The sequence below is a fragment of the Mytilus galloprovincialis genome, chromosome 8 (genome assembly GCF_965363235.1).
Source record: "Mytilus galloprovincialis chromosome 8, xbMytGall1.hap1.1, whole genome shotgun sequence".
NCBI lineage: Eukaryota > Metazoa > Mollusca > Bivalvia > Mytilida > Mytilidae > Mytilus > Mytilus galloprovincialis.
This window is the reverse complement of record NC_134845.1, coordinates 2,311,363-2,330,121: the sequence shown is the minus strand read 5'-3', so window position 1 is coordinate 2,330,121 and position 18,759 is coordinate 2,311,363. Positions and strand designations below refer to the sequence as shown.

At 32.3% G+C, this 18,759-nt stretch overlaps 1 protein-coding gene across 1 annotated transcript in view; it reads left to right on the top strand.

Annotated features, from left to right (window-relative positions):
- Positions 1-18,759, top strand: part of LOC143042939 (uncharacterized) — a 68,741-nt gene that overhangs the window by 37,933 nt on the left and 12,049 nt on the right. Inside the window, exons 18-21 of the mRNA XM_076215443.1 lie at positions 1,567-1,719; positions 8,002-8,080; positions 11,994-12,079; positions 12,823-12,972. Of these exons, the coding sequence (XP_076071558.1) occupies positions 1,567-1,719; positions 8,002-8,080; positions 11,994-12,079; positions 12,823-12,972 (468 nt within the window). The remainder of the gene's footprint in view (positions 1-1,566; positions 1,720-8,001; positions 8,081-11,993; positions 12,080-12,822; positions 12,973-18,759) is intronic.

The following is an 18,759-nucleotide window of genomic DNA, read 5'->3' as shown; positions in this document are numbered from 1 at the left end:
ATACCGAAATAATTTAATAGTACATGTAGTCTTGCATTTTCGCAATTAACGCTATGTATTCAATCCAATACTAAAATCATTCATCATTTTTGATCATATGTGTTCATTGGCTAATTTCCAAAATATAAGACATACCTACGTTGTATTGAAAAAACATATATTGACCCCTTAGAGTATAAACACTTAAAGATAAGCTTTAACATTTGATCGCTTTAATAGTTATCAAAGGTACCAAAGGTACCAGGATTATTATTTAGTAAGCCAGTCGCACGTTTCGTCTACATTAGACTCATCCGTGACGCTCATATTAAATTATATATAAAGCCAAACAAGTACAAAATTGAAGAGCTTTTAGGATCCAAAATTCCGAAAAGCTGTTCCAAGTACGTCTAAGGTAATCTATTCCTGGGATAAGAAGATCCATAGATTTTCGAAATATTCAAAGTTGTGTTAACAGGAAATTTATAAAAATGAATCCAAAATCAATTCATGATTCATCAACAACAATATGTACTTATAAATAGAAGGATTATTACGACTCTGAGGTGTAAAACTTTCTTCACTCAGATCAGATTTGAAACGCAGCTTATTTACTTCGATGTACAAAGACAAAATAAGAGAGCCGTGGTTTAGTTGTTATTGCATCTAGCTACTTACACAAAGGTTCCTGGTTCGATACCCGCTCCGGGGAGAAAATTTGAGGGACTGAATTGCCGGCCCTCCCTTGACGACATTTGGGAGTATGGTCTTGAGAAAACGAAGATAGTTAGTCGGAGGGCGACGATAAATAGCTGACCCGTGTTAGTAGAAAGCCTTATCTCCTGCATGTAAACATGGTAAAAGACACTCTTGTAGATTTCGAAAAAGAGCAGGCTAATGACACTACAAGTCAGCACTCACACTCGCAAAGTTGAAAGGGATTAATATAAGTTGCAAATACTTGTTTCCCTTTAAATAAATATGTTTAAACTAAAATCAAAAAGGAACTGAGGTTTAATTTGCTACTTACAAGATGAACAGTATACATATTTTTTTTGTTAATTTATTGTTATTACATTATATTCAAATGGTAGAACGTATAACCGATAAATAACTTGTAATTTTGTTTAGAATTCATGGTTCAAATAGCAAAAATGGCATGTTTGCTTTACGTTTACTTTTACTACATTGGTTAGAGGTATAGGGGGAGGGTTGAGATCTCACAAACATGTTGAACCCCGCCGCATTTTTGCGCCTGTCCCAAGTCAGGAGCCTCTGGCCTTTGTTAGTCTTGTATTATTTTAATTTTAGTTTCTTGTGTACAATTTGGAAATTAGTATGGCGTTCATTATCACTGGACTAGTATATATTTGTTTAGGGGCCAGCTGAAGGACGCCTCCGGGTGCGGGAATTTCTCGCTACATTGAAGACCTGTTGGTGACCCTCTGCTGTTGTCTTTTATTTGGGCGGGTTGTTGTCTCTTTGACACATTCCCCATTTCCATTCTCAATTTTATTTTATTATTACTGTGAACATGCACATTCCAATTATCAAATTTACATTTAAATTCATGGTATTTATTTGTAGATATAAAGCAGCAGGCTACGATATGACTGTTTCAGATTATGACAAAAGAACAGCACTACATATAGCAGTAAATAATAACCAAGAACTAATTGTTGAGTACTTATTAAAAGAATGTGAGATGTTAAAACAACAAGCAGACACAGCTTATGATAGGTATAATTGTTTAAGTACATAATTTATTTTCATAGTATTTTCTCTATATTGAAATTCAAGCTGTACATATTTTAATTTTTTTTTGAAAACGTAAAACAATAGTCCCGAACACAACTACTAAGATATTTTATATAATCCTTATTTTGTTATTGCAAAGTTATATCAGATGTTTTCATGAGAAGTTTGCATTCCTTTATTCAAAATAATTTTGAACCGTTATAATAACAAATTTGAATAGAACAAGGGTCAGTGGGGAAGTATTAGATAGGGGCTTGTGATGACGAATTCATTTTCACCGATTTTACTCAAACGACAGAATCTGTTGAAAAAACGGACATGTTGATCCAGGTGTTGGGGAGTTTAGTTGTGGCGTCAGTTTCAATAAAAACAAGAAACATATTACCAGGTAACATTTTTTTCTTCTTTTATTTTGTAGTATTCTTTTGGTTATATTTGAAGAAAACAATATAATGCTCCTTTCTTAATTTTACTCGATGCCTCATGACAAACAAGACCGGGGAAAAGAGGAAAATTTTGTTCAAATGAGGAAAAATAAAATATTTGAAAAAAAACAATTACCTAATTTGAGTGCATCGGTATATGTTTGGGTTTTGTTTGGTGCATTTTATTAATTTACTGACTGTAGGTTTTCGTCCCCAATTGATATACAGATAGATTGCAACCACGTGCCATTAGATTTCTTCCGGTTTCTTTGATTTCATGATATTTGTATAAAAACTTTAATCATGGTTTTTATATGTACAAAAGTTTGGTTTTTTTTTGTAGATCAAACCTGTCATCGAAATAGTTTACCTATGTGTCTTTTATTTTGACATTGATTTCCTTCTAACATTCGAACAAATAAAGTATAAGTGCGGTGACTGAAGGAAGATTTTTTTTAATTTAATCTCCCCCCACCGAACACACACCTACATTATATATCATTGGAAAGAGGAAATCCTGTACTAAAATAATATGTCTGTCGTCAGGACTTGATATAAACTTTTTTTTTAAATTGAGGTCAAAGGTCATATGTAAAAATCTGTGAAAATTTGGGAGGGTTTCAATTTTTACATTTTTTTCTATTTCTAAACTCTACCTAAATACAAATGATACTGTTTTGGCTTTAGTAATGTTTGTTATTATACATAAACCTTAATCAATGAGATTTGTTTATCAAAAAAAAAATCATAAAACGACGTTTTATAAACAAAACTTCAAAAATCAAGTTTTCAACCTATAAAATGTTTAGAGCACCTTAACCTTATGAAAAATATCAATTTCAGGTAAACATCAAGTGTCATGCAAGACAATACTTTAAAATTATTTTTTAAACTATCATAGTGGGTGAGGTATCAAAGCAAAGCCATAGAACACTACAGTCAAATATGACCTCAAATTGAATTTGTGGATACTTCAGTTTTTTTTATAGACTACTCGTTGCTTTTGGGTTTTTTTCACAATTATTACTGCTACCATAGTATTATCTTTTGTTGTGTATTTAACTCTGGTTAATATCTATTACATTATAGGTTTTGTAACTATATCCCCCCTTTTTTCCCTTGCAACGTACCACAAACTTCAAAAGTATTCCATATAAAAAAAAAGATGTGATATGATTGCAAATGAGACAACTCTCCAAATGAGACCAAATGAGACATAAAACAATTATAGGTCCCTATAGTAAAATTCATACTGCACAGTCTTCAATTCCCGAAATGAATAATGTAAAACAAACAAACAATCTGACGGCCTGATTAATGTACAAAATAAATAAGAAACAAACAAATATAGTATATAGAAACAAACGACAAGTACTGCATTACCGTCTCGTGACTTGAAAGAGACACATACAGATAGTGGCGGGGTTTAACTTTTTTAAGGGCACGCCAACACTCCCCTAACCTCGGGTCTGGAACCGTGTGTACCAGTGCAACAAGCTTTATACCAAATCAACCGTTATCTCCATCATCTCCATTTTCATCAACCGTCACAAGACATGTTTTAATATTTTTACACATTTCACTCATGGCCACAGGTCTGCACATGAAAGGTTCTGCTCAAAGCAAACACGTTATTTTGAGTTTTTCTTTACAAGTACAGACAAGGTATTGTAGGAAGTCCGAAGACATTTGTTACTTAAAAAATACCAGCTTCAAACCATCCCTATCAATTCATCCAAGATTTAACAGAGATCTAAAAGGGGGTTTAGGAAGGTGTGATGACATCCATATGCTTGTCTGCAAAGATGCTGGGGAAACATTATACGGAAGGACACACTATCTTGAATTCGCTCAATTTCATGGTTGGCAACACATTAGATAGCGTCGCACTTTACTTTAAGAAGCATAAAATTTATTGGCATTCAATGTTTCAACAAGGTGTTTTGAACCAAACTTATGGTACATTTGTAAAGCCAATCCTAAATGAAAAGAAGTAAAACAAAAACGATTGCCTCAACAATTGCTTAGCATTTCCACAATTTCTCTGGTGCCATTTCCTGAGAATAGTCTTGGCTGTATACAGTTTCATTGAGTAACCATATAATGAATTGCAATAAATACAAAGGCATTGACTGAATTAAGAAGGAAGAGACAATTCATCCGAAGCTGGTTAGTCTTCTTTAGAGTTTCGATGTCTTTTCTAATTAAACTTGCAGCGGAATGAAATATATGTCCGTTATTTGTGTCTATTACAGTTGACATTGAGATTTTGAGGTCAGTTTTCAATTGACTAGAAGCTTATATGGCATCTTAAATAGTTATTTTGCTACTAAATATTATGTTATATTTGCCTTGAACTTGTTGAAGTTGTTTGTCAACTGAATTTCTATAGAAATAAATTAGTTTAGACTGCATTTTACATGTAGAATATCTTAAATTAGAATCAGCCGGAAGAAATGGTCTATATTTATCAAGTAACGGTGTCATAAGGAATGAACATTAAATCGTTGTCAATAGCCAAATAAAATTAATAAAAGCAGTATCGTGATCTGAAATATCTGCTTCCACGTTTTGGATTTGTTTTTCGTTTTTTAGCAAATAAATTGTAATGCAACCAAAATGACAGATTGCTTGAAGTTTAAACGATGGACGAGAAACTATTTCAACTTAAACTTTATCTGACACGGATAAAACATTTTTAATACGCTCATCTGATTCAAACTTGTGTAATTTTTTATCTTTCTAAAATGTTTTGTTGCAACAAAATATACAAGTGCTCCAGTTGAACGACTGCATTCTAAAACGTGTACAAATACCCGAAACTGAGGGACAACAGTTAGATAATTGTATGTCGTCATTAAATATCAGACTAGAAGCTTCCTCGCTCTAAAAGGGGGAACAAATATGTTTACTTGTGTAAGTTTTGTAGCATGAACGATGATAAACTGCCTGCACGTAGTTCTTCAAATTAACAGCTATCGCATGAAACATCTTGATGTTCACCTCATCCAATCTTTTATGCAATGGAGATACAAAAATCGACTTCCCTAAACTGGTAAATTGACTCAAAAATTATGCACTGCATAAAATTTAACGACTGTTGTCCTTTCTTTGGACCTAATGGAGCAAGTTGCAAAGTACTTGACATATCACGGAATATTTACTGAAACTATCCGTCAATTATTTTGATTTTACAATAAGACTTTTCTGACATAGTATATTTGATGTTTTATAACGAAAAAACATAAAATATAAACAAATACAAAGAAAGTATGTGGCATATATCAGTGCACTTTTATTGAAAATATGTGTATATAATAGCGAAAAAGGTAGTAATTTCATATATCATTTTAGAGCAAATTATTGACTAATACTCAAAATGTGACGGAAGGCAAGTGATTGAGTTCCGTGTTGAAATTGAAGATTTTTACTCCATTCTTTTTCCATTGATTTCTTAAGTTTTTTTCATATTTTGGTTCCGAAATTTTTATCACTTATTAGTTTTATTAAATACTATATGCTTAAAATATTATGGGGTAATTTATATTTCTACTATGAAGAAGAAACTAAAGTTTGAGTCTGAATTTGCAATTAAAATTACCTCAATATTAAAAAGTCTAAACTGCGAAAATTATAGATTAGAAGAAAATAAAATACTGAATAGAATATTTTGAAATAAAAAAAATAGCTTCAAGAAAAACTATTTCAATTAAATGTAAGCAAACATACACATTTTTTTATTTTGAAAAAGGGGGGTTGAAACTCTCCAATATACTACCAGTCATTAAAATGACTTTTTAGAAAAAAGTGACCGTACGAAATTCTGACGACAGGGCAAAAACTAAAGAAGACATATTTGTCTTTAAGTTAAGACTAATTTTAGCCGTGTGTTATTTGGGGAGATTAAACTCTCGATCTAGACGACTTTTTACACTTCTGTCACCGCACTATATATCTCGATCCAGCTAAGGGTTGAATGTAAGTTCACATGAGTTCGAATTATTTATTTGCAAGACAATAATACAACAGCGATATTATGTTACTTATTTTGATAAATTGGCAAAACGTTTTAGTCAGTTGATTTCTATGTCTGTTTTGTATATTAACAGTTTTGTCTGCTGGATTCTAATTATGTACTGCACATTGGCCTATACCGTCTATTTAAATTGCTCACCCATTTTATCAAAAACAAACCGTAATTATAAAAGTGGGACATTTATTTAACTTTAAAATTAGGTTTAATAATCTTTTTCAAGTGAAAAATGCCTTTAAGTAGACAAGAATATGACAGTTGCTTTACATTCGTTCTGTTTGTTGATAATGTTTGATTTTCTTGAATTTACCTTGATGTTGTTATTTTTGTAATACTTTTTGGGTATCATTTTAATGTATCTACTCATCTATGATGAGTTTATTTACTACCACTGGGTCGATGCCACTGCTGGTGGAGATTTATTTCCCGGAGGGTATCACAAGCTCAGTAGTCAGCACTTTTTGTGCTGACATGAATTATCATTGATATGGTTATATTTATAAATTATATGTTACAAAATTAAGAATTTTTTAAATACTAAGGCTTTTCTACATCAGGCATAGATTACCTTAGCTGGATTTGGCAATTTTTTTTAGGAATTTTGGTCCTCAATACTCTTCAACTTCGTACTTTACTTGGCCTTTTTTAACTTTTTGGATTCGAGCGTCACTGATGAGTCTTTTGTAGACGAAACGCGCGTCTGGCGTATATACAAAATGTAGTCCTGGTATCTATGATGAGTTTATTTAGGTTGAATCCAGTTTTGTTTTAAAAGGTATTTATCACGCGATACTACACATATTATCTTTGATGTCATCGTTAATACTTAAACTAACCAAGAAATTGGCAGAAATGAAACTTTAAGTGAAAGAAAAATATATTAGGACCATTTTGAGCAAACAAATTTACTTGTCTATGAGTTTGCATTACAAATTGAGGATTAATGCACTCCATAGTATACTTATTTAAAATTTCCAGAAAACCAGGAGTTATTTTAGTGGTACCTCTATTCGGGAGACATCTTCTTTCTCATATGATTTTAAACGTAGGTTGAAAATTGACATGTATAAAGCTGATACATGTACAATTCAGGATATACCTGGCTTCTATGAAGTTAAACTTAAGGTAAAATATTTAGAAAGCTGTGAAAATTGCAAAATTTGTTTGAAAAGATAGGGACTTTTAATTGGTGGTCTGACACCTATACGTTTTGGGTTTGGTTCGTTGGTTAAGGTTGCTTATAACTTCTAATATGCAGATTTTTTGGGATTCTGCTTGATCGATGTAACTTTGCAGTATTACACAATCTCCTTAAGTCATGTTCTTCACTAACCTAAATTAAATTTTCAACACTTATGACAGCTATATTGATTGAAGGCATATAAAAAAAAAGTACAATCACAAAAATACTGAACTTAGAGGAAGATCAATTGGGAAAGTCCATAATCACATGGCAAAATCAAATAACAAAACGCATCAAAAACGAATGGACAAAAACTGTCATATTCCTGACTTGGTACAGGCATTTTCAAATGTAGAAAATGGTGGATTAAACCTGGTTCTATAGCGCTAACCCTCTCACTTTAATGACAGTCTCATCAATTTCCGATATTTTTACATTGATGCGTTAAATAAACAGACACAATAAATATAATAGTCAAAATATGGGTACATCAGTCATCATCGTTTAACAATTTTAAAAGGAACAATTTAACAGAACACAAAAACATCTACTATCTACGAACACATTTAAAAAGACCTTAATTTAAACTAAAGATAAATTTATTGATATGATTAATTTTTCAGGTGGAAGATAACACCGTTTAAGGCAGCCAATAAGGAAGGAAAAGAGCATATACTCAAAATGTTTCTAGAGTATTGTCCGGTAGGGAATAGTTATATTCATATGCTTTTTTTAAAAAATACTCACCAATTTAGAACATTAATGAAGCAGAAAGTTCGTAACCCCATTTGTATCAAAACTATAAATAATGGCGACAGTAGGACACCGATGTTCAAATCTCGTGAATCGATTAAAACAAGACAAATTTTAAAATGTGACAAACACATTCCGCGGGATCTAAAAGAAGCGAACTTTGATGTTTCGGCCAAGTAAGCGTCTTATGATTGCACCTGTGCTAGTTCCCCATTCAAATATATTCCAGCTGGTCACGTTATTACCGGTGACCTAATCATTGACAATAAGACTTTACTGCGAACTGTGTTATCCAAAGGTCCAAAAAATCGCGAGCCTACATCCATCAATTGGAAACACAACTGCAAAGTACTGATGGATTCAGTCGAGGATTATGCCAGGCAATTGGTGAAACGCAAGAAAGAAGAGGTAGATACTCTGTCCTAATGGATTAAGGCTGTAAGGTTGTTGATCCAAATCAGAACTAAGAAACTGAATGGGCTATCAATACACATGCTACATCAATCTTTGAAGACCCAAATGTTGTAAAACACTTGCCCTACCTCCATGACAAATATGTTGTTGTCTCCGCAGATAAAGCTCCAAACAACAAGGTTTTTGTGTGTAAATCACATAACATAAACTGCTTGATAAATGAATTAGGTATTGCAAATTCACATGGAAACTCTACATATACCCTCACGACACTTATTAAAGAGGAAATCCTGTATAATCATAGGTCATTCTATGTTCCTTTGGAACTTCAACCAAAGATGAAGAACTTGAACTTCCATCTGTATTGGATACCTAAACTACATTAGTGCCCTCATAAACAACGGTATCTAGCTGGGTCTTCCAAAGGTGCTCCACAAAACCTCTTTCAAAATTGAAAACATCAATTTTATTAGCAATCAAAGCCGGGCGTCAAAGCTATTGTGAAACTGCCTATTCTAGAGGCTGCGTGAACCATATATGGATACTAAAAATTAAAAAGATATTTTAGAGTACAAACAATCTAAGACATTATCATCTTGCAATAGTATTTAAACATTTGACTTTTCTGCACTTAACGTAAGTGTCCTCATTCGAATATAAAAAACAAATCGAAAGAGTTGGTTTTGCTTTGTTTCATAAAAAAAAGAATAGCGAACGTAGATACATGTATATTGTCTTATGGAGGTATATATCCTACTTTGTAAAATATCACTCTAGTTAAAACAAAATATTTTCTGATATCTTGACTGACAATATATTTGTAAAATTTGGAGGACGGGTTTTTTTTTAAACCAACCATCGCCATTTCCATGGGAACCAACTGTCCCCTCTTTTTGCCGACTTCTCCTTTAATCTTTTGAGGCTGACTTCATACAACAACTACCTAGGAAGAAATAAAAGGCTTTTGTAATATCCTTTAACTTTCCTTTCCACTATATGGATGATGTTCTTTCACTAAATAATTCAAACTTTGGTGACTGTTGAACGCATTTATCCCATCGAACTAGAGATAAAGGATACAACAGATACAGTTAAGTCTGCCTCCTATCTTGCCTTCCATCTAGAAATTGAAGGTCGGTTGAAAACAAAACTTTATGACATACGAGATGATTTAGCTTCCCAATTGTAAACTTTCCATTTCTATGTAGCAACATTCCAGCAGCGCCAGCATATGGAGTATATATCTCCTAATTGATACGATATTCCCGGGCTTGTATTTCCTATCATGATTTCCTTGATAGAGGGTTGCTGCTCACAAGGAAGCTATTGAACCAAGAGTTTTAATTGTTTAAGTTGAAATCATCCCTTCGTTAATTTTACAGACGCCATCACGAGTTGGTTGACCGTTACGAAATATCCATTTCACAGATGATATCGAATATGTTCTTCATGTCGTAACTACAATCCCGTTCCCTTTCGATGAATGTTATCTACCGAATTATACTATTTACAGGGTTTGTAATAACATGAGTAACACGATGTGTGCCGCATATGGAGCAGAATCTGCTTACCCTTGCGGAGCATCTGGGATCACCCTCAGTTTTTGGTAGGGTTCGTGTTGCAAAGTCTTTAGATTTCGTTTTTGTGTCTTGTGTACTATTGCTTTTATTTTTGTTTGTTTGTCTGTGTTTTTCTTTTTTAACCATGGCTTTGTCTTTATTTTCGATCTATGAGTTTGAATGTCCCTCTAGTATCTTTTGTTCCTCTTTTTCTGCTATGCATGCATCACAAACATTGTCAGTACATACAATGTCATATGAAAAATATCACAATGGAAAGAAAACACGATTGGGAACATTACAATCGCAAATCTTAGTGTTGTGAGATTCATGACGGTCATTGTAAATAAAGGCAACAGTAGTATACCGCTGTTCGAAACTCATAAATCGATAGAAAAAAACAGATCCGGGTTACAAACTAAAACTGAGGGTAAAGCATTAAATATAAGACGAGAACAACGACACAACAGAAACACAACATTTAAGTGTGACACACACACAGAAACGAGCTAAGCATTAGTCAAAAACCGATGAGAATAACAAATATAACATGAAAACTAAATACATGAATTTGGGATAGAAAGGTACCGTGACACGTCTTATAGCAATGTGAATTCACACTCAAATATAAGAGGAAACAAACGACACAACAGAAACACAACGTTGATATGTAACACACTCAGAAACGAACTATTATATAACAATGGCCATTTTCCTAACTTCGTACAGGACATTATTTAGAGAAAAGAATGGTGGGTTGAACCTGGTTTTGTGGCATGCCAAACCTCCCGCTTTAATGGCAATGTTTAATATAACATTAAAATGACAACATAACATTACACGACTAAATGAAAATATAGGACAGAGAAACACATGAATGATAGCTAACAAAAGGCACCAGGTAAAAATTAAATACGCTAGAAGTGTGTTTCGTCCACACAAGACTTACCAGTCACGCTCAGATGAAAAAGTTCGAAAGCCAAAATCAAGTACAAAGTTGAACAGCACTGAGGACCAAAAGTTCAAAAAATTTGTGCCCAATACGGCTAGAGTTTTCCGCTTGGATAAAAACATTCTTATTATTTAGAATAATGTATACTTATAGTAATATAATGACTATATAATAGATATACATGATAAAACCGAATTAGTATCTAACTACAGAATAAAAACGAATACATTATATAAGCAAACATAATCCAGCACATAAAACACACCCGAGTTAGTCAAAGCCTCAACGCTAAAAGTGACGTTACATTTGAAATTGTAAAAAAGGCAAACAAAATGACGTCACATATGAAATTCGAAAACAGCACATAAAGTAACGTCACATTTGAATGACTAAAACTATTTCTATAAACAAGATAGAATTAGGATTGATTTATGATTATATGATTATATTTGTAATACTGATATTACATTTAATTACAATGAACATTGCAATACATGTACTTATTAAATAACAAACTGAGGTAGCAATTAGACAATTAGCTATATTATATAGCTATATAAAGGCAACAGTAGTATACCGCTGTTCAAAACTCGTAAATCTATGGACAAAAAACAAAAACGGGGTAACAAACTTAAACTGAGGGAAACGCATTAAATATGTCGGTGCAAACGAAACACATCGTATAAATTACGTTGAATCAAACCAAAATCTAATAAATGAAGGTGGTGATAACCTGACGTGGTGTCGATTTACGTCTTCCGTTTCTGGCAGACTTTGTTAGAGATTTTCATTCTTTTTTTATTAAATTATTAAAATTTAGCCTTTGAAATTTCTAGTACTACATACATTTTTTTTTTAAATTTGGTTGCTGTTAATAAGATCAGACCTGAATTAGACCCCCCAAAAAAAACATTATTTGAATGATTTTCATTTGTAGAATCTACCAAACCCAAATACTGACGAAGAAAAAAAAGAAGCCCTTTTAATGGCTAGTAAATATGGTTATAAAGAAAGGCTTAAAAGGTAAAACATACATATCATCCTGTCAATTTGTATTCTTACACCACAACTATTAAATCTAAGGTTTTCAATCATAATAGAGTATTAAAGATCTTAAACCTGAAGAACATAAATTCCAACCATTTAGATTGAACAGGACATTGATAATCTTCACACGAAATCATTCATAACAATAATCCTGATGATAACACCAACACTTGCGAAAAATTGTTCCTGATAGGGCTTAGAAAGCGTATGCCAAGGGTATACATGTAGAAATGTATGACAAAATGATTTTTTTTAATCAGGTCGTTAACGACTACAGGAACGCGACACTGTGCATGAGTGAAAACAGGTATGCATTTCTTAATCATGAAACATTTTAAATTAAGCCAGATTTCAAACTAACTTTTGACTTTTCTTTCTTTATAACTGTTTCGTATCTAAATATTCCTTTACTAATCAAACAATAGACGTCGTTCAAAAAAACGAGAAATTGCTGTCTTTAACATTTTTTGATTTTGTATTTATTTGACTTTTTAACTATTTTGATCTAAGCGTCACTGATGAGTCTTGTGTAGACGAAACGCGCGTCTGGCATATAAAATCCTGGTACTTTTGATAACTATTTAGTTTCAGAGTCGTTCTAGGAAACGCGTGCTTTCCAGTTTTTGGGAAACAATTTATGTCAGATGGACAAATTTGCTTATCATCGGAACGCATTCAGACTTTAAAAACAATTTTTCTGATTTTCTTTTTTTTTATAGATACAAAAAAGAATGCTTCAATATGACGATTTCAGATTGTTACAGAAGAACAGCATTGCATATAGCAGTGTATAATAACCAAGACTCTTGTGTGAGGTATCTACTGGACGAGTGTGGGCTAACGTATGAGGCAGAACTAGCTGTAGATAGGTACTATTTCTGTTATATATATACATTCTTTTGAATAGATTATCAACCATCAACCATAAAATCGCAAAATCAAAATGGAGTGTCTCTTATTAAATCGCAAAATAAAAATTTCAAACGTATCTATCGAATGGAAATCATTTTCCTGACTTTCAACAGACATTTCTTCACGTTGAAAATAATGGCTTGAACCAGGTTTGATAGCTAGCTAGACCTCCGATGTATGTGTCGCATATAATTTCATTATAGTAACAAAAATGTATAAGTAAAACAATCATACATAATAGATAAAAATGTCAAAAAGATGTATTTTTGGTCAAAAAGGTACGGCAAAAGAACATAATATATTGGTGATGAATATTTTATGATCGCGTCATAATGATAAGATTTCCTTATTATTTCATGTCGGGAAACTTGTTATGTAAACCTGTATTTACCAAAATGACTTTCGTACGATTTAAGTTAAATGACCACAATTGACTTTGTAATTTAATCATCTCTTAACACAGTTTGATATAAAAATACATCTGCATGCTGATCATGATCTACAAGTGTGTAATTAAACTAGCCATCTAGTTCTTTGACTATCTATTATTAATTTAGGTTTATAATTGGCGGTTGCTGAAATGCATCATCATTTGTGAAGACCGATTGGCTGTAGGTTTTATTGAAATGGGATCTTTAAATTTCATCATAGAAATGAATTGGCCTTGACGTATTTAAAAATGTGTATCAATACATTTGATATTATCAAAAAACAAAGACTGTTGATAGTTGATTTGTTATCAGCGGATGAAAGATTGAGCATACTTTCAGTAATGCGATAATTCTTAAAGACAGCACAAAGTTACTTATTTATTTGCGTTTTTTTGGGTTTCAATTTTTCTGTTAATGTGCATTTGTTAGTGTGTTAAATTAGTCTATAATTTGATGCAAAACCAATCATTGCATGTAACCGTGTGGAATACGTTCACACGGCGTTGACAAAGCTGCACTTCATGTAAACGCTTTCCTCTGCGTTATTACAAGCTTAAGTCTCCAATGATTGTTTAAAGTAAACGCACGCTTGATTTTAGTAGTACACGCGCGTTAACGCAGCTTTTTGTGATATCCGAAATACACTGAGTTAAAATATCACATGACTAGCTTTATATATAAATGCCAAACTGTCTATATTCGACATGTATAAAGATAAAACAATGCATTGCATGATAGCAGACGTATTTAATATTTTGAAAATTCAAAATTCAAAACTGAACTTGCTAAGAACAAACGTTTATCAAGTACCATGGATAATATCAGGCTTATACTGCAAAAGAGGATATCTTTGCGATACTGAATATTGAGATTGCCAGACAACTCTGGTATTTTTAATTTCATAAGTATATCATCCTATTCTCAGACATCTGTGTTGTATTTCCAATACACACTTTATGATTAAAAAGGGAAAGATTTGGAGCACATATCAACTCTCTGATCTGTTGGATTGGCTTGAAACGCTGATACATCTTAAATTCAAATATTTACATAGTGTTTTATAAATGTCATTTGTTTAATTATCATCGAATTATATTTTATCTTTCATCTTTTGGGATATTTTTTTATAACCGGTTTCTTTAAGGAGTCAAATTAAGAAACATTGTTTGGATTGCAATACCTATAAATGCTGAAGCCTGGGATTGATCGTTTTGTTGCCATACGATACAACGAAAAAGTCTTTCAATCGCATCCAACGAAGTAATTAAACTATTTTGTTAATCCTTTCAGGAATTTTCTATTATATCATATGCAATTGGTCCTATATTTTGAGACGTTAGCCAACAACAGTAAATTAATTTAAGATATGGTGAGAGCTTTTATAGGTTGTGCATGTTGCTCAATCCTTTACGTATCTTAATGAATAAAAAATGTTTAAAATCAAACAAAGCCTTGCAAACAACGCGAACAAACAATGCTTCCAATCATTCAAGTTACATGAATTTAGGTGATATAAATGAATTATATGTATACGCATTTCATGATTTGCAAACTTATTCAATTTGTTCTTTGAATTAGTTGCCTTTATAATATATATTTTCTTTCCCGAAGGAATCGTGTAGACTTTTCTATATTACATGTACAAGGTATAATTCAATTATTAACAACTGTATTTAAAATACTATAATATAGTGGAACATGCATGCTACTTATGAGCACATACGAGCAAATATGTTTACAGAGTTAATTACTAAATGTAATGTATATTTAAGTATATAGGCAATTGCTCATCGTTAATTCAAGTATCTTGAAACATGCAAATATTCTTTATAAGTAGTTATAAATACATATATAAATGGCCTCGAAGATACACTAAAATTGCTTAGTGGAGGGGGGGAGATAAAAAATTAATGCTAAATGAAACAAAATTCAGAAAATTTCAATCAAAACGTTGAGTGTCACTCATATTTTTCTGAACAGACTAAACAATAGCAATATTCATATCATATGAAAATAATCTGTTTCAAAACAGTAATAATTCAATATTTATGTCAACATTATCAACAATGGAGTAAATGGAATCAAGTAGGATCTGTCTGAAATCATTGTTCGTAGGTCAAATAAAAAAGAAATGTTGGTTATACTCAACGGGAGGATTACAGTTTGCATAAAAACTGTTCTCAATTGTGTTCTCCTATTTATTTATATTGTAGTCCTGTAATGTTGTGTTGTCATTTTAATGTTATATATTTCACATGACCATAAAAGAGGGAGGTTTGTCATGCCACAAAACCAGGTTTTACCCACTATTTTTTCCTTTAAAAATGTCCTGTACCAAGTCAGGAATATGGCCATGTTATATTATAGTTCGTTTCTGTGTGTGTTACATTTTAACGTTGTGTTTCCGTTGTGTCGTTTGTTTTCTCTTATTAGCTCACCTGGCCCACAGGGCCAAATGAGCTTTTCTCATTACTTGGCGTCCGACGTCCGTCGTCCGTCGTCCGTCGTCCGTCGTCCGTCATCTGTCGTCCGTCGTCGTCGTCCGTCGTTAACTTTTACAAAAATCTTCTCCTCTGAAACTACTGGGCCAATTTTAACCAAACTTGGTTACAATCATCATTGGGGCATCTAGTTTGAAATTGTGTCCGGTGACCCGGCATACCAACAAAGATGGCCGCCACGGCTAAAAATAGAACATAGGGGTAAAATGCAGTTTTTGGCATATAACTCAAAAACCAAAGCATTTAGAGCAAATCTGATGAGGGTAAAAGTGTTTATCAGGTCAAGATCTATCTGCCCTGAAATTGTCAGATGAATCAGACAACCCGTTGTTAGGTTGCTGCCCCTAAATTGGTAATTTTAAGGAAATTTTGCTGTTTTTGGTTATTATCTTGAATATTATTATAGATAGAGATAAACTGTAAAAAGCAAAAATGTTCAGCAAAGTGAGATCTACAAATAAGTCAAATTACCAAAATGGTCAATTGACCCCCTAAGGAGTTATTGCCCTTTATAGTAAATTTTTAACAATTTTTCGTAAATCTTATTTATTTTTTAGAAAAATCTTCTCCTCCGAAACTACTGGGACAAATTAAATCAAACTTGGCCACAATCATCAATAGGGTATATAGTTTAAAAATTGTGTCCGGTGACCCGGCATACCAACCAAGATGGCCACTACGGCTAAAAATAGAACATAGGGGTAAAATGCAGTTTTTGGCATATAACTCAAAAACCAAAGCATTTAGACCAAAGTGTTTATCAGGTCAAGATCTATCTGCCCTGAAATTTTCAGATGAATCAGACAACCCATTGTTAGGTTGCTGCTCCTAAATTGGTAATTTTAAGGAAATTTTGCTGTTTTTGGTTATTATTTTGAATAATATTATAGATAGAGATAAACAGTAAACAGCAATAATCTTCAGCAAAGTAAGATTTACAAATAAGTCGACACGACCGAAATGGTCAGTTGACCCCTTTAGGAGTTATTGCCCTTTATATTCAATTTTTAACCATTTTTCGTAAATCTTAGTAATCTTTTACAAAAATCTTCTCCTCTGAAACTACTGGGCCAAATTAAACCAAACTTGGCCACAATCATCATTGGGGTATCTTGCTTAAAAATTGTGTTCGGTGACCCGGTCAACTATTCAAGATGGCCGCCATGGCTAAAAATAGAACATAGGGGTAAAATGCAGTTTTTGGCTTATAACTCAAAAACCAAAGCATTAAGAGCAAATCTGACATGGAATTAAATTGTTTATCAGGTCAAGATCTATCTTCCTGAAAATTTCAGATGAATCAAACAACTGTTGTTGGGTTACTGCCCCTGAATTATTATTATTATTATTATTATACAATATTTATATAGCGCATTATATAATTTGAAAAATTACCATAAGCGCTGAATTGGTAATATTAAGGAAATTTTGCTGTTTTTGGTTATTATCTTGAATAATATTATAGAAAGAGATAAACAGTAAAAAGCAATAATGTTCAGCAAAGAAAAGATTTACAAATAAGTAAACACGACCGATATGGTCAGTTGACCCCTTTAGGAGTTACTGCCCTTTATAGTCAATTTTTAACATTTTTCATAAATTTTTGTAGATTTTTCGAAAATATTTTGTGTGTTACATTTTAATGTTGTGTCGTTGTTCTCCTCTTATATTTAATGTGTTTCCCTCAGTTTTAGTTTGTTAACCCGATTTTGTTTTTTGTCCATGGATTTTTGAGTTTTGAACAGCGGTATATTACTATTGCCTTTATTTCTCAGATAAGAAATGATTAAATGAATGTGAATTTAGGTTGCTTGTATTATATCTGAGGCTGAGTTTATTGACATGATACATGCATTGTATTATGCGAATTTTTACTGAATTGTTGTTCAACGCAAAATGATTCATTTTCTAAGATACCTTAGTGCATATTTATGATCGTACAAAGAATTTCCCCTTATTTTCATTGGATATTTTTCTGTGTACTATGCATGCATGACAACAAAGGTAATCTTGAGTGCATTATATTGTAGTCAAGGTATAATGTGAACACAAATTAACGCTAGCTATTTCGGAATGACATGTTGTGTCCCAAATAAAATTAATGTAATAGGTTTTAACAATAATTTTTGAATTTCACACTTTTAGAATCAATGGTTTTCACAACTGTCTTAAAGAAACGATAATGAATTCTTAATCATTAAAAATAAGGTCATGAAACATGAAACACAGCACAATGTTATCGTATTATTGCTGACGTCCATATAGTACTTAGGTACCCAGAAAAAGAAGTTACTATGAAGTCTTTGTAAAGGTAAATTCTAGAAATCTATAAAATGATAATAAAGGTGACCTATAAGATTAAAGACTTCTTAAGGACTTTCATCCTTTTAAATTATTTTTTATATAAACCACTCTTGATAAGTTTGACGATACATTTTCACGTCTGTTAATGAACTATGAACTACAACTTTGTTTATTTGGTAACAACCTTGCCATAAATCTTCTTTACACATCTCGATCTTAATCAGTCGCCATGTACTTCTTGTAACAAAATTATTTTTATTTTCCTTTATACGTTATTTTGTTTAGCGACATTTTGTCCAATGATATAGTTGTCTTTCTGATGTTGTTTTACATCTTAAGCCCTTTTTATTAATTTGTATTTACATTCTGTCATATATCAAATTAATTTGTTCAGTGTATGCTTACTTGTTTTTGTTAATATGCCTTTTTTGATTGAGTTAAGCCATTTCAATTAATATATGTTTTTGTCTTTCGGTCTTGTGATGTTACACTTTTAAATTAGGTTAGG